This window comes from Leguminivora glycinivorella, chromosome 25 (assembly GCF_023078275.1).
Source record: "Leguminivora glycinivorella isolate SPB_JAAS2020 chromosome 25, LegGlyc_1.1, whole genome shotgun sequence".
In the NCBI taxonomy this organism is placed as follows: domain Eukaryota; kingdom Metazoa; phylum Arthropoda; class Insecta; order Lepidoptera; family Tortricidae; genus Leguminivora; species Leguminivora glycinivorella.
The window spans coordinates 5,985,418-6,001,854 of record NC_062995.1 but is presented as its reverse complement, the minus strand read 5'-3'; the positions used below and the strand labels follow the sequence as shown (position 1 = coordinate 6,001,854).

Below are 16,437 nucleotides of genomic sequence, written 5' to 3'. Positions count from 1 at the left end.
GCCGCTGCCACTGCCGCTTTTCTCCCGTCATGTTGCATCGTAGCCGCTTTTCCCCTGTATGCTGGTTACAGTTGTAATGATACTCACCGCATCACTCCTAGACTAAGGCCGTCTGCTGCCGTTGCCACAGCCGCTTTTGCCCCGTCGTGTGTCATCGTGGCCGCTTTTTCCCCTTGTATGCTTGCTACTGTGTCTCCATTGCGGATGCCAGCTAAGTCTGCTGGTGAGTCGGGGAGCACCTAAAGAGAAATAATGTTTAAAAATATTTAAACTAATTAAATGTCCAATATTAACACTATCACTTTAAAGTCTCGTGTTTTGTACATATTTAAAGTAACACACTTATTTTAAAAAAAGCTCACTATACCCATTTTTATGATACTACCCATGCGAAACCCGGGGCACGAGTAGAGTGTAGGGTTGCAAATAAAAAAAAACAAATGTTTTTTTTTCAGAATTATAAAAAAAAAACCTTGAAAAAAAAAACCGAGCACCATTGTTTTTTTGAACAAATAATTCGAGAATAACGGTTTTTCGTGAGTTGTAACGTGTTTCAATAGCAATAACGTACATTTTAATTTGATTTACATTCCATGTACAAACGTTTATTGGAGAATCCCCGACGCGGCGTGCAGCGTGGAGAGGCGGTGGTGTTGCCAACAGTAAATAGTGATCACCTATCAACTACAGATTTCGTAAATGTTACTTCTATAAGACCACAAATTAAAGTTATTTGATTAAATTCGTTTAATTAGTTTACATTAAGTCTAAAAACCGTTTAAAAGTATTAACTGTTTTGCAAATTTTGAGATTTCGTACTTTAGAAAAAAACATACTCCAGAAAAAAACTGTTTTTTTTCACGGTTTTTTTTCATGTTTTTTTTTCAAGCCATTTACTGGCTAGAAAAAACCGTTTTCTTGCTACCCTAGTAAAGTGTAATTTAAAAAAACTTAAAAAAAGGTTAAGTATGACATGGAACAAATATCTGTCCTTACCGGGATTCAAACCCAGTACTATCGGCTTCTGCCTGTGATGGCAGACGGCTAGACGGGTCATCAAAACAAATAAATAAATACTATAGGACATCTTACACAGATTGACTGAGTCCCTCGGTAAACTCAAGAAATCTTGTGTTGTGGGTACTCAGACAACGATATACAAATACATAGAACACATCATGACTCAGGAACAGAAAGGAAATCTTCTCGAGGCTGAGGCGTAGGGTTAGAGCCGGCGTAGCTTTATTTGACGTTCATATGCGCATTGTAATATGCCTACTTGAAAAATAAATATTTCATTTTCATTTCATTTTCATTTTCAAGGAGCACGGGTGCTCATCATACAAATAAATGCCCTTACGAACCCAGGACCGCAGCTTAGCAGGCAGGGTCACTACCCGCTAGGTCAGACCGGTCGTAATGGCCAAAGGCCTGATGCTGCACATCTACGTGGTCTACAGTCTCTACGAGTCTACGAACGTCCACCTATTCATACTAAAAAAAAAAAAACGATCAGCAGGGGCCCGTTTCTCGAAAGGTACAAGCCTTGTATTACAAGTGTGTTTCCATGACAACCCATACGATTTGACAGTTCGCGCACTTGTAATACAAGGCTTGTACCTAACGAGAAACGGGCCCCAGGGGCCCATTTCTCAAAACTGAAAGTTACAAGTTACAAGTGGAAGTTTCTTTCCAACTTGTCATATATGACATTGACAACTACTTATAAATTGTAAATTGTAGCTTCGAGAAATGGGCCCCAGTAGGTACGTAAGTTACGTGACAAGTTCATTCTACAAGCTACGGTGTAGCATAAAGGTGCGTACTTTTTTTATATATTTTTATGCAGGCGGTGGTGTTGCCAACAGTAAATAGTGATCACCTATCAACTACAGATTTCGTAAATGTTACTTCTATAAGACCACAAATTAAAGTTATTTGATTAAATTCGTTTAATTAGTTTACATTAAGTCTAAAAACCGTTTAAAAGTATTAACTGTTTTGCAAATTTTGAGATTTCGTACTTTAGAAAAAAACATACTCCAGAAAAAAACTGTTTTTTTTCACGGTTTTTTTCATGTTTTTTTTTCAAGCCATTTACTGGCTAGAAAAAACCGTTTTTTTGCAACCCTAGTAAAGTGTAATTTAAAAAACTTAAAAAAAGGTTAAGTATGACATGGAAGAAATATCTGTGCTTACCGGGATTCAAACCCAGTACTATCAGCTTCTGCCTGTGATGGCAAACGGCCAGACGGGTCGTCAAAACAAATAAATAAATACTATAGGACATCTTACACAGATTGACTGAGTCCCACGGTAAACTCAAGAAGTCTTGTGTTGTGGGTACTCAGACAACGATATACAAATACTTATACATAGAACACATCATGACTCAGGAACAGAAAGGAGCACGGGTGCTCATCATACAAATAAATGCCCTTACGAACCCAGGACCGCAGCTTAGCAGGCAGGGTCACTACCCGCTAGGTCAGACCGGTCGTAATGGCCAAAGGCCTGATGCTGCACATCTACGTGGTCTACAGTCTCTACGAGTCTACAAACGTCCACCTATTCATACTAAAAAAAAAAAAAAACGAGCAGGGGCCCATTTCTCGAAACTACAAGTTACAATTTACAAGTGGTTGTCAATGTCTAATATGACAAGTTGGAAAGAGACTTCCCCTTGTAACTTGTAACTTTCAGTTTTGAGAAATGGGCCCCAACTTGTCATATAATGACACTGACAACTACTTATAAATTGTAAATTGTAGCTTCGAGAAATGGGCCCCAGTAGGTACGTAAGTTACGTGACAAGTTCATTCTACAAGCTACGGTGTAGCATAAAGGTGCGTACTTTTTTTATATATTTTTATGCATGTACCGGGTCGGGTGTCCCTAAAACTAACGCCAAAATGAAAAGGGGTGATAGGACACTTCATTAGCTATATCACATTAAGCAAATAGCATGATATTTTCATCTGGGTTAAATTCGCTTAATCTGATAACTAATGAGATGTCCTATCCCCCCCTTTTTTTGGCGTTGGTTTTAGGGACAAATGTGATAAATAAACCCTTGCCAAAAGACGCGTTGAAATAGTTATTTGTTATAGTTATTTGGATTCTATAGTTGAACCACGAGCGAAGCGAGTGGTTCGAGAATAGAACCCTGAACTTGCAAGTTTTTTAACACACGAGAAGTAAAATACATTTGCACCCGAGAGTAACACGAAACCTTTCCCGTCACTATAGCGAGGAAACTACAACGCAAAAAATGCGTTTATCACTGCTTCCAGTAGTTCCACAGGTGGTAAATTTATCAATTTTAAAGCAGTTAATTTGGCTTTATTCAAGGTCAAATTACTTTACCCACTAGTGGATAAAATGCGTTTTTACCCGCTGGTATTAAAGGACAAAACACGTTTCCGAGCTAGTGAGGGGAAAATTAATTTATTGAATATTTTTTGATTAGTTCTTTTTTTCAAGTAGTCGCACTACTATATATAAATTATAAATTGAAAAAGATACGAGTATCATACATGAAAGAAAACACGACAAGGCCCACTGGTGGCCGAGCCGGGAATCGAACCCGGGTCTTCAGCTTACGCGGCTAACGTCTTCACCACTAGACTAGGCTAGACTAGGGCGGGCGGGTGGTCTAGTGGTGAAGACGTTAGCCGCGTAAGCTGAAGACCCGGGTTCGATTCCCGGCTCGGCCACCAGTGGGCCTTGTCGTTTTTAACCGTCGCCTCATATCTCAAGAAGGACGGTTATCAAGTCGTCTGTATGTTTTTTTTATTTTATTTATTTTTATTTTTTATGTTTGTTCCTCGATATCTCCGTCGTTACTGGATCGAATTTTTTTTTTGATTGAATGTATATACATACAGATTGGTCCCATTTTTCTCAGAACCAGTTCTGATGATGGGATCTTGGAGAAATCGAGGGAACTCCTCAAATCTGAAAGGCATACATATGGTGATTTTTGTATTTTTAAAGGAACAGCATGAATTTACGTACGAAACAGTGACATTTGGTGCAGTGGAACTGCTGATGATGGCCAGAACGGAACTCTTCAAATCTGAACGGCACGCTTATAGTGACTTTGGTATTTTTATACGAACAGCATGCACTTTCGTCCAGAACAGTGACATTTGGTGCAGTGGAATTTCTGATGATGGTCAGAACCGAACTCCTCAAATCTGAACGGCACGCTTTATAGTGACTTTGGTATTTTTATAAGAACAGCATGCACTTTCGTCCAGAACAGTGACATTTGGTGCAGTGGAACTGCTGATGATGGCCAGAACCAAACTCCTCAAATCTGAACGGCACGCTTATAGTGACTTTGCCATTTTTATAAGAACAGCATGCACTTACGTCTAGAAGAGTGACATTTGGTACAGTGGAACTGCTGATGATAGTCAGAACCAAACTCCTTAAACCTGAACGGCACACTCATAGTGACTTTGGTATTTTTGTAAGAAAAGCATGCATTTAAGTTCAGAACAGTGACATTTATTTAGTTATGTTTGTTAAGCTTATTGAGTTTTCAAGTCAAAGTTTGTCAAGCTTCGATTTCTTATATTAATATAATCGGATTCATGAGGAATTGAGGAAACTCCTCAAACCTTAACGTTATAGGTACGTATATTCATTTGTGTTGCCATCTAATAATTAAAGCATTAAAAGCAGTTTAAAAAAATACTTACACATTTCTACATAATCCAACATTCGCAAGTAGCTTTCACCAGAACCCGAAAGGCGACGGTTTTTTTTTCTTAAAAATTATTTCTTTCGTGTATGATATCTTTTTCAATTTATATGTTTTTTAATGTTTAAGCTTTTTGCTCGATCTGACGGCTCAGAGTCACTAGTAAAATCTATACTTAAATCATCTCTCATTCATTATATCGCTCTCCAATAACTATATTATTCAATATTTCTTCTTGGATCTACAGATCTATCAATACTTACGCAACCGATCGAGCGGTCGCCAACGATCTATAATTGACATGTCTAATTCTGGTGACAGTTAGATGTCAATGTTACTAGACACACTGATTGAGCTTATGTGTGGCGGCCAAGCATTTCAACATTGTTTTGAATGCAATTTAAAGGGGCGTACTGAGTATAAGTGAGTTTTCACATTATCCGACCCGATATGCCCCGATATATGATATGATATGACCGGTCTGGCGCAGTTGGTAGTGACCCTGCCTGCTAAGCCGACGGTCCGGGTTCGAATCCCGGTAAGGGTATTTATTTGTGTGATGAACACAGATATTTGTTCCTGAGTCATGCATGTTTTCTATGTATATAAGTATGTATTTATCCATATAAGTATTTATATCGTCGCCTAGCACCAATAATACAAGCTTTGGGGGCTAGGTTGATCTGTGTAAGGTAAGGTGTCCCCAATATGTATATGTATGTATATCGGATGTCGGAAAAATTTCAAAGGCAAAAATTAAAGATGGCGGCTTAAATGTATGGGATATCGGTCCTACATCCGATATCGGATCGGATAACGTGAAAACGCTATAAGTCCGCCGGATGGTAACCTGTCTAATATTTGGCGGTCTCACTTAGTTCTAAGAGTGTTTTCACGTTATCCGATACGTTATCGAGGATAAGGCAGACCGATATCGTCCGGCTAACTGATAGCCAGTAGCACACCTCGGACACTGGCGATCAAATATATGAAAGAGGCGTGTTCCTAGCACAGTCTAAGCTCGTGTAGGTGAACACGTACTATGCTTGTATGAGTGAAATATGACAGGTCATGAACTGTGAGGTAACCGAGAGGGGGTGGGCGGCACTTTCAGCGGGGAGCGGGAGTGGCCATACTGTACGATAGTACTTTTTATTATACTGTGCCCTTAGTGACTAACTATCTACCAATTGATTGGCACTGAACGTCAGTTTTTGCCATCTATTTTTAACCCCTGTTTGCGTAGCCGAATGCATAAACGCTCACGAAACGAAACGCTCGTAGATATCTATCTCTATCGCTCTTGCGTATTGGCGCGACAGAGCCAGACTACCTTTCGCGGCGTTTCGTTTTCGTTTCGCGTCGGAGAAATGCCATTCGGCTACGGGGCCAGGAGGGCGATTTTTGAATCTCGCATACGGGATTTTGTCACTAAAATACGTTTGAAAACGGTGACTTGCTTATTGCTTATTATTTTCAGTGACAATTTTCTCAATTCGAATGCGTGAGACTCAAAAATCGGCCCGCACGCAGGTACGATTTTTTCTTAGGCCATATCTGTCTATACGAAATTATGTATTTGCTTATATAGTTCATGACCGGTCTGGCTCAGTCGGTAGTAACCCTGCCTGCTAAGCCGCGGTCCTGGGTTCGAATCCCGGTAAGAGCACAGATGTGTGATGAGCACAGATATTTGTTCCTGAGTCATTGATGTTTTCTATGTATATAAGTATGTATTTATCTATTTAAGTATGTATATCGTCGCTTAGCACCCATAGCACAAGCTTTGCTTAGTTTGGGGCTAAGTCGATCTGTGTAAGGTGTCTCCAATATCAGAGAAAAGAGACTAACAAAGAATGGGAACTCCGTAGTCCAATTTATATGTTTGACTCGTAAAACAATAGATGGCATTACTATACTCTCGCGACAAATGGTATTGTTCAATTCACGAAATAATTTCATTTAAATGACCTAAGTCGTATTATTTAAAAATTTGGAACTTGATCGTACAACATTATCACTATATAATACCGAAATTGACAAAAACAATTAAGTAAGTCATTTTTTACCAATCGGGGACTTGAATCAGATTCAATTCATGGGAAGTGTTTTGTACGTTTGATATATACATGTCTTCCTTTATTTAGTCTATGCCAATATTTATTTATTTATAGCAGAGGTAACAATTGCCACCGTGGCTAGGCGCCCGTTACCTTGACAACGGTGAGCGGCATGTTGAAGTCGGCGCCCCCGATGAGCCTGAAGCCCCAGGGCTCCTCTCCTGTCCTCGTGAGCCGTACTTCTACCTCCATCTAGAAAAATACACTTCGTCAATTTTCTTTGACCCTAGAAACAGAATTTATACAATAGTTATTTGTTATACAAGGGGGCAAAGTTGTATTTTAACGCCGAGTGTGGAACTGCAAAACGAGCAAGTGAAAGGATTCTATAGTTGAACCACGAGCGAAGCGAGTGGTTCGAGAATAGAATCCTGAACTTGCGAGTTTTTTAACACACGAGAAAACACATTTGCACCCGTGTGTAACACAAAACTTTTCCCCTCACTACAGCGAGGAAACTACAACGCAAAAAACGCGTTTATCACTGCTTCCAGTAGTTCTACAGGTGGTAAATCATCTTCATTACTAAATTCACCTACTTTTGTCAATTTTAAAGCAGTTAATTTGACTATATTCAAGGTCAAATTACTTTACCCACTAGTGGATAAAATGCGTTTTTACCCGCTGGCATTAAAGGATAAAACACGTGTTTCCGAGCTAGTGAGGGGAAAAGTTCTTTAGCTGGTATATTGTACTCAATAGGGAACTTGACTGTTCTTAAAATAAAATATTTGACCATGCAATGAAATAAAGCATCCGGTAATTATAAGAAAAACATGGACATATTTTGAAATCCACTTCCTAATAAAAGGTAGAAATATCGTCACTATACTTTAAAATAAACTTGTATCTTCGTCTGTCAATAAAAATAAAATTGTAATAAGTATGTATGGAATGCATATAGACTTACTGCGTTTTAACTTTGAGGAGCAGCGTGAGATACGAGATATTTTCAAAATAGTGACGATATATAAGTAACTGAATTGACCGTGACGTCATTCGTTCAAATTCGTTTTGACAGTTCTTAAAAAGAAGCTGATCTGACTAGGAGGCAAGTAGCCTATTATCACCTCTGAGGCACGAATTAAAGATAGTTCCCCAAGATAACCCTCGCAACGCTCAAGATTCCATTTTTAAAACCACTCGCTACGCTCGCGGTTCAATATTGCAATCTTTCGCTTACTCGAGTATCAATATTGGCACGTGCTCTTAAACACTAACTTTGCCCCCTTGTACAACAAATACTTAATTATATTTTTAACAAGCAGAAACGTCTGCTAACGATTCTAAACATTTTTATATTAAAGGAAAAAATGGAAAAATGGAGACGTCACCCCAAGACGTGTGTACATAAGGAAAGGCATGGAAAGATTTGCGATGTCCGGCGTGGCTTCCGTAGCTCAATTGGTTAAGAGCCTTGCACGGATTGCAAATGATGCGGGTTCAAGTCCCGCCGGAAGCGTAAATTTTTCCATTTTTTTCCTTTAATATAAAAATACTTAATTAATTAATTATTATTATTAACTCACTGTTAAGAAGCGGACGCTCTTAACCCTTTGAATGCTTTACCTCTTGCGTCAAAATATGGCCTATACGCCAATATCTCTACTAGTAAAGTCAATACGGATAAGTGTGTCTAACCTTCATATTTGGCCTGTTTTTAAACCAATGATCAGTGTTTATTGAAAGTTCATACGTTTAACACTAATCGTGTACGTTGTAAAAGTATGAACTCGCAAAAACACCTGTGGCTATGAGCAAAGACATATATAACTCCGTATAGACAGATAAAGTCTAAGAAAAAAGCGTACCTCAGTACCATATAGAAAAAGGTACGGTAGCCTAGATGGCATTACACCTTTGGGGTACGCTCAGCTAGATGGCGCTACTATTAATATTTGAAATTTTAACACATATCAAGCTAAGAATATGAGCCAAAATGTCAAAACTGAGGTTCAATAGTTTTAAGCTCGTGTCAAGAGATGGCTGTCTATGCACTGTGATTACACATTTTACTTTGACAGTAACTCTCTATAATACTTGATCCTCTTTGCTAAGGACATTCTTTGACGAGCTGTCTGGGAGGCAAAAGTACGCTCAATTTGCTCCCGGTTATAATCACTCGTAATTACCGCAAACGCTTTCCTTACCACTAAACTCCTGTGCGAATAAGTTCAAGTGACAGTGACCCCTATTTTAAACAATAAATCTTATCACTAAGTGCGTTAAAAGTGCAATAATTTAACAAAACTGTGTACCATACACCGCTGTACCCGCAACAACAAAATACAGGTAACCAGTTATCACTACGGCGCGGCCGCACACTAATCTCACCGTTGCGCCGATAACATAACTACCAGTTTAGCGCAGCGCGTCAGAGGACAACATTAGCCGGGTACCGCGCGCGTTACAGAGATAACGTGCTCACAGAATACTCGCGCGCAGACTGCACGCTGGCGTGAATTTCCTCGGTGAGGTCTGTGTACAAAAAAAAAAAAAATTGCGGCGCGCAATATGGACTGCGGAAAGTGCACAAAGAGTCTGGCGGATAAAGACGCAATTAAATGCACATCATGCACACTGAACATGCATTACTGGTGCGCCAGCCTATCGGCTGAAGACTTCAAAAAAATTTTACCGATGAATAAAATAAAATGGAAATGCCTCAATTGCAAAGCCAAAAAACAACAGACCCCCGGACCTACAAACTCTCCAATGCAGACAATAGAGCCTGGCGCATCAATATTAAATATCGACAACGACGCACTAACTCAATATTTAGACGCCAAATTCAAAGTGAACAATGGCGTGCAGACATCCATGAAGCCATCAGAGACGCCACTAACACTTTTAAGGAAGAAGTACAGAAACTTACCTCACGAGTTAACACCTGCGAAGAGAACCTAAAAAAACTAGAGCAGAAACTGGACTCTACGCCGCTGTCTGGAGATGATACATCGCTAAGGGCCGAAAATGAGCAACTTCGTAAGGACATGGAGGACCTGCTTGAGAAATTTGAAGACATGGACCAGTCCGCACGACAATGCAACGTGGAAATTCAAAATATACCAGAAAGAAAAGGTGAAAACCTCGTGCAAATGGCCAGCGACTTAGGACGTGTGCTTGGAGTCGAACTGCCCCCTGAAAAAATCCGAGCTATTCATCGAACAGCTCACAGCGTTGCCAGTGACCGCCCGAAAAATATAGTGTTGCAACTTACCACTCGGCGGCTGCGCGACGACGTCATTGCTGCAGCCCGCGCGCGCCGAACACTGACCACGGCCGACCTGCTGCCTGCCTCCACCGCTGCCGAGGTGGCCAGCGCCCGGCGTTTTTATGTTAACGAGCACCTTACTTTAAAGAAAAAGATTCTTTTCGCAAATGCGCGGAAGCTAGCCAAAGAAAAAGAATATAAATATATCTGGGTTAAGAACGCTAATATTCTGCTACGAAAAACCGATGAAGCTCGTGTTCTCAATATTCGCAACGATCGTGATTTAATAAAAATATGACTATTTTTATGTAACAACAAGTGTGTCAGTCTAACTTTTTCATGTTTGTTTACTTGCTGCAAAAACAAATTATTTCTAATAACTGTAATAACAGCTGGGCGCTATATTATTCAATACTGTTTAATTACTTTGTCTATATACACATATTTAAATGTATAGTAATAATGACAATCTCTCCGTTTATTACCAAAATTGTAGTGGTCTAAAATCTAAACTAGATAACTTACGCTTAAACTCGCTGGTGTGCACGTATGACGTCATTGTGCTAGTTGAGACTTGGCTCAATGACTCTATAGATGACTCTGAAATTTTAACGGGTGATTACGTTGTTTTCCGGCGCGACCGCGATTTTCAAGCAACCAACAAGAAAACTGGCGGAGGAGTACTCGTCGCTGTAAAAAAAGGCATTACAGCTACTAGGCGAACAGAGTTGGAGGTGAGTGACCTTGAGGAGATTATCCTTTTGTTCCCGAATCGTAAAAATACCCTAGTGTTGTCGGCATGCTATATTCCGCCATCCGCTAGAAATACTGTATACGAAACTTACATGTCGCGTATACAAAATTTATACTTAAACTTTAGTCCGTGCTCACTGCTCTTAATCGGTGACTTTAATTTACCCAGTGTTAACTGGTCATTTATCGACAACACCCCCCCTAGTTCGCCATTTAATACTGATGGTGAAGTTGCCAAAGCACTTGCATGCACGATGGCTTTCGCTAATCTTAAACAATATAATAACGTCCTCAATGAAAACGGCAGAACCTTGGATCTCGTCTTCAGCAACGTACAAAAATGTGACTTGACGATATCTGCTGATCCCTTGCTCGATGCGGTTCTTCACCATCCCCCATTAGATATTGTGTGCGGCATGTCAGAGCCTAAAACAATGCGATCCACACATAGACGTAAGCACAATTTTTACAAGGCTGATTATGACAAAATAATTTCTGAAATCAACTCTATCGACTGGATAACTGAGTTACGTGATTTAGATCCTGAAACCAGTATCTCGAAATTCTACAGCCATATCAACTCTATTATAAAATTACACGTTCCTTTATCAAAATGTAACTCTAAACGATATCCTGTTTGGTTTTCAAAGAGTCTTATAAACACACTTAGGCGAAAACAAAAGGTTAGGCTAAGATGGAAAACATATAATTCGCCAAGAGATTACCAAGAGTTTAGTCTGCTTCGCTCTCGAGCCAAGTACCTCCTACGCCTCAGCTTTCAAAACTACATAAAAATATTATCAAAAAACGATCTTAGCAAACCCTTATTCATTTTTAAATACCTATCCAACAATATATCACACGTTGGGGTTGGAATGAAAAAAAATATCAGCCCCCACTTTACATGTAGGGGGGGTACCCTAATAAAACATTTTTTTCCATTTTTTATTTTTGCACTTTGTTGGCGTGATTGATATACATATTGGTACCAAATTTTAGCTTTCTAGTGCTAACGGTTACTGAGATTATCCGCGGACGGACGGACGGACGGACGGACAGACAGACATGGCGAAACTATAAGGGTTCCTAGTTGACTACGGAACCCTAAAAAATACTGAAACCTCGCTGTTGACTAATATAAAACAATTTTGGAAATACACATCTAATCTCAGACAGTCTAACACTGGTTATCCCGAAGTCATGAAACTGGGAGATGTGTGCTCGAATTGTCCAACACAAATCTGCAATATGTTCGCAGATTACTTCAAGTCAGTTTTCGAACCGGCTGCGCCTAACGCATATGACACCAGTGCTCTTGCACGGTGTGACGGTGACAACTCTATCCTCACCTTAAATAATATGACGTTTTCAAAGTACGAAGTTCTCACTATTTTAAAGAAAACCGATGAGAATAAGGGGCCAGGTCCGGACGGATTGAGCCCCGTGTTCATTAAACGTGCATGCACAGCTTTGGCACTTCCTTTGCAGATAATATTCAACAAATGTATGCATTTCGGTATATTCCCGGAACGATGGAAAATGGCACATATCACACCTATACACAAATCAGGCGCCAAAGACAATGTGCAAAATTACCGGCCCATTTCTATCCTATCGTGTATTCCAAAAACGTTCGAAAAATTGGTTCACGGCCGTATGTCTAAAATATTAAAAAATCATATCTTGGAGGAGCAACATGGATTTGTCAAAGGGAAATCAACGTCAACTAATCTTACACTGTTTGTTAACTTCTTATTTGAGACTCTTGATAACAATGTTCAAATCGACACAATCTATACAGATTTTCAAAAGGCATTCGATAAAGTTGACCATCTAATACTACTGAAAAAAATATCATACAACGGAATAAAGGGTAATCTCCTCCGGTGGTTCGCATCCTACCTTCAAAACCGTACACAAGCTGTGGTAATCAACGGAATAGCTTCTTCATCTACAGTTGTAACTTCCGGCGTGCCGCAAGGCTCAATTATTGGTCCATTCTTATTTGTCTTGTTTATTAATGACATTTCACTGTGTTTCAAAAATTGTAACTTTTTGTTGTATGCTGACGACTTAAAAATATATAAAAAAGTTTACACGAACGAAGACGTTCAACTGATTCAAGACGACTTAAACAGACTTGATGATTACTGCAGAACTAATAAGTTGTCTCTGGCATATAACAAGTGCAAACATGTCATATTTACTCGGAAAAAAAATAATGTCCTAAGAAATTCATACAAACTTAATGAAAATTATCTTGAGACTGTATGTAATATCAGAGATCTAGGTGTTATCCTTGACACAAAGCTGACATTAGATACACATATAGACCATATTCTCAAAAAAGCGTATCGAATGCTGGGCTTTGTTATGCGCGTCACCAAACCCTTCAAACAGATGCTCAGTCTAACTTGTCTTTTTCAAACTCTAGTTCGTTCCCACCTAGAGTACGCGTCCGTCGTATGGAACCCCTTTTATAATGTATATTGCAATAAGCTAGAAATGATTCAAAAAAGTTCTTGCGACGTCTTAACATTAGACTAAAAAATTCTCGGTACTCTTACAATGAGCTCTTAACCAAATATAACATGTTATCACTACAGGACCGTCGATGCATTGCCGACGCAGTTATGCTGCGTGACATATGCACAGGCGACTTGGACTGTCCAAGTCTTTTGTCTAAAATATACTTTCGAGCTCCTACCAAGCTAACGCGGTCCACTCACCTCTTCGGTCTTCCGAAGACCAAGACCAACGCCGGAAAACGTGCACCTATCTACAGACTGTGCGACTACTACAATAAGTCTCTTCTCGAGATTGACTTATTCTCAAAGTCCCGCGCCCAGTTCAAGACAGCAGTAACAAATTTGTATAAAAGCAGTAATACAAATATCTAGCAAAGCTTTTTTGTTATTCCCTACTAGCTAAATTAGTTTTAATTAAGCACATTTACAGAAGTCTCTCTTGCTTGTAACTTGTGAACCGCATGTTAGTTTTTAAGTTTAAAGTTAAGTGTTATTCTTTCATATGTTCTTCGTGAGATACGTATATGGATATCTGTGTCTATAAGGATTTTTGTTATTTTAAGACTTTTTATGTTCATGCCATGTATGTCTTCTGTGTTATCTCCTTAATAAATAAATAAATAAATAGACTGTATCGTTAAGTATAAGGACAAAACAAACCTCGTCTAAATGTTGACATGTGCATAATTTTGTATTATTATGTTCCGAGAGTATGATCTTAAGGTATTGGTAGGTACGATTTGATATAAGAAGGTCTGATATTTTTTTTATTTTAGGGACTTTATGGTACTTTCAAACTGCCAAAATATATTCTTTAAGAGTCCTCTTCATGGTTTTTCCAATTGGGTACTTGTAGAATAAATGCGGCGAATTTATATAATTTAAAAAAACGCAATTTTGAGCAACGTTCCGGATTGCCGTAAATTTTTGATGCTAGCAGGATGAGAGAAACAGATAAAAAAATTAGCCATAGGCCAAAGTCTAATTGACATTCATGGTGTTTGAACAGTGCTTAAACCAGATCGATATAAACAATGTATGATAGTCAAATTCGACATCAAAGTCGGAGTTAGAGTAAGCACCATGCCACATTCTCTAAATGGCCGCCATACACAGATCCTGAACTATATTTTTTTTAAATAACAGTGGCTAGACTATGTCCAGATATTTTGCTTTGTGGATCATGTGTCGTTGAGGTTCGCACCATACAATTTTTTTTCGCAATCGTATCGTCTTTTACGCACTTTGTGAATTTTCTAGTAGCATTTGTCCGGAATCGTAATTGGTACTCGGGAGGATTAAGTCAATACTGTCTAAACCATATGCTTTACGTCGAGTTTCTAGGACAAAATGTGTACCTTATTATGTGCCTTATTAAGCCCATGGCTTGTTATAAGAAAAAAATATAATAGCAAATAAATACGGCTACTCAAAGTTGTCTTCATACTTAACGATACAGTCTTTATGAGTAATAACCACAAAATTAAAATTTTGAAAAACCTCCGACATAGTAGACCGATTTTTATAAAACATGGCTAAGAACACTCCCGACTAACTCAGCTTTCAAACAAAAAACTAAATCGAAATCGGTTCATCAGTTCGGGAGCTACAATGCCACAGACAGACACACACACACAGAAAGAGATAGACATGCAGATAAACAGACAGACAGACAGAGACGTCAAACTTATAACACCCCGTCGTTTTAGCGTCGGGGTTTAAAAAAGGTAAATTGTGAAGGCCAGACACACTTGCCCTTATGATGCATTTATCCATATTGACTTTAAATAACAAATATCGGGGGTTTACTGAACCCGATAAGGTTGAGCAAAGGTTTTTGAAATTCGAAATATGTGCAATTTCCACAATGTTCTATTTTCAAGGACAAATTATCTCGATTTATCGGGTTTCACCAGTAAATCCTCGATATATACTTTATCTGTCAGCTGGAGAATAGCTTTGACAGCATCCGTCATAGCAACTTTAGTGGTTATTGGCGTGGCACGACGGCACACGACTATTTTAGTGGTTCTTGGCGTTCAAAGGGTTAAGTCAAGGTTAAAAAATCGTATAAAACATGAACGGTACTGTATTTACCTGAACGTTACGCCGGCGGTCCAGGGCACAGTTAAACACTAACTGGCCGTTAAACTTGGCACTGAGACGCTGACCGCATTCTAGTTGAGATCGACGATAGATTGGGTACCCAGTTCAATCAAACACTGCAGGAATACTTTGAAAGTTTTATATGTTTGATTGTAATAGGAGAATCTATCAGCTCGGTCACCCACTGCTATAAATTTATAACTTCATACTCTAACGAGCCAGCATAGATATATCGAAAATAATCGTTATTTTCTTGAAAATAACTGTCAAATTATCTCTATCACATCAGTATGCTTAGCCCGCAGGATATCGTAAAATAGCCTAAGAATCTGTGACCTAGTAAAATGTGTGTATAGTGTAGTGTGTAATAGTATAGCCAATAGTATAGTATAGCAGGCAGACCGTATACCTGTTTGCCACCGACGTGGTATAAAAAAAAGTACCAATACTTTTTTTAAGACCATGTAACATGTTTATTTAACAGATATTATGCGCTTTTATCACCGCACCTCCCGCCAAAGAAACAAAGTTCATCCTCACTTTCTGGACACGAAGCAAACCAAGAACAAACGGGCCTCTCGCTCGTTTTTGCCCACAACATGCAAGTTGTGGAATGAGCTACCTTCTGAGGTGTTCCCCTTGCGCTATGACATGGGGTTCTTCAAGAAGCAGGTATTTAGGGTTCTCAAAGGTCGGCAACGCATAAGTGACTCCCCTGATGTTGCTTATGTCCATGGGCGGCGATAACTGCTTCCTATCAGGCGGCTCGTCTGCTCGTTTCCTGCCTATTTCATAAAAAAAAGAAATATGAATAGGTACAAGTACAAGCATTAGTGTCAAAACTGGGTTTCGCGCAAGCCTCCCAAAGGACAGGTGCGGAGTACCCAAACGTTTCCTTGATGGGAAAGACAAAAGAAAGCATACTATGGTGGTAATGTAATAGGTTGTGTATTAAGTTCCACCATAATATTCTACACCCTATGAAAGCAATACCCACAATACAAA

General features: G+C 39.2%; 1 protein-coding gene across 1 annotated transcript in view; it reads right to left on the bottom strand.

The window, feature by feature from the left end:
• LOC125239518 (titin-like) overlaps positions 1-15,535 on the bottom strand; it is a 57,068-nt gene extending 41,533 nt beyond the window's left edge. Inside the window, exons 1-3 of the mRNA XM_048147131.1 lie at positions 15,424-15,535; positions 6,925-7,023; positions 88-239 (exon numbers count right to left, since the gene is read on the bottom strand). Of these exons, the coding sequence (XP_048003088.1) occupies positions 88-239; positions 6,925-7,023 (251 nt within the window). The 5' untranslated portion in view covers positions 15,424-15,535. The remainder of the gene's footprint in view (positions 1-87; positions 240-6,924; positions 7,024-15,423) is intronic.
• Positions 15,536-16,437: the final 902 nt, after the last annotated feature.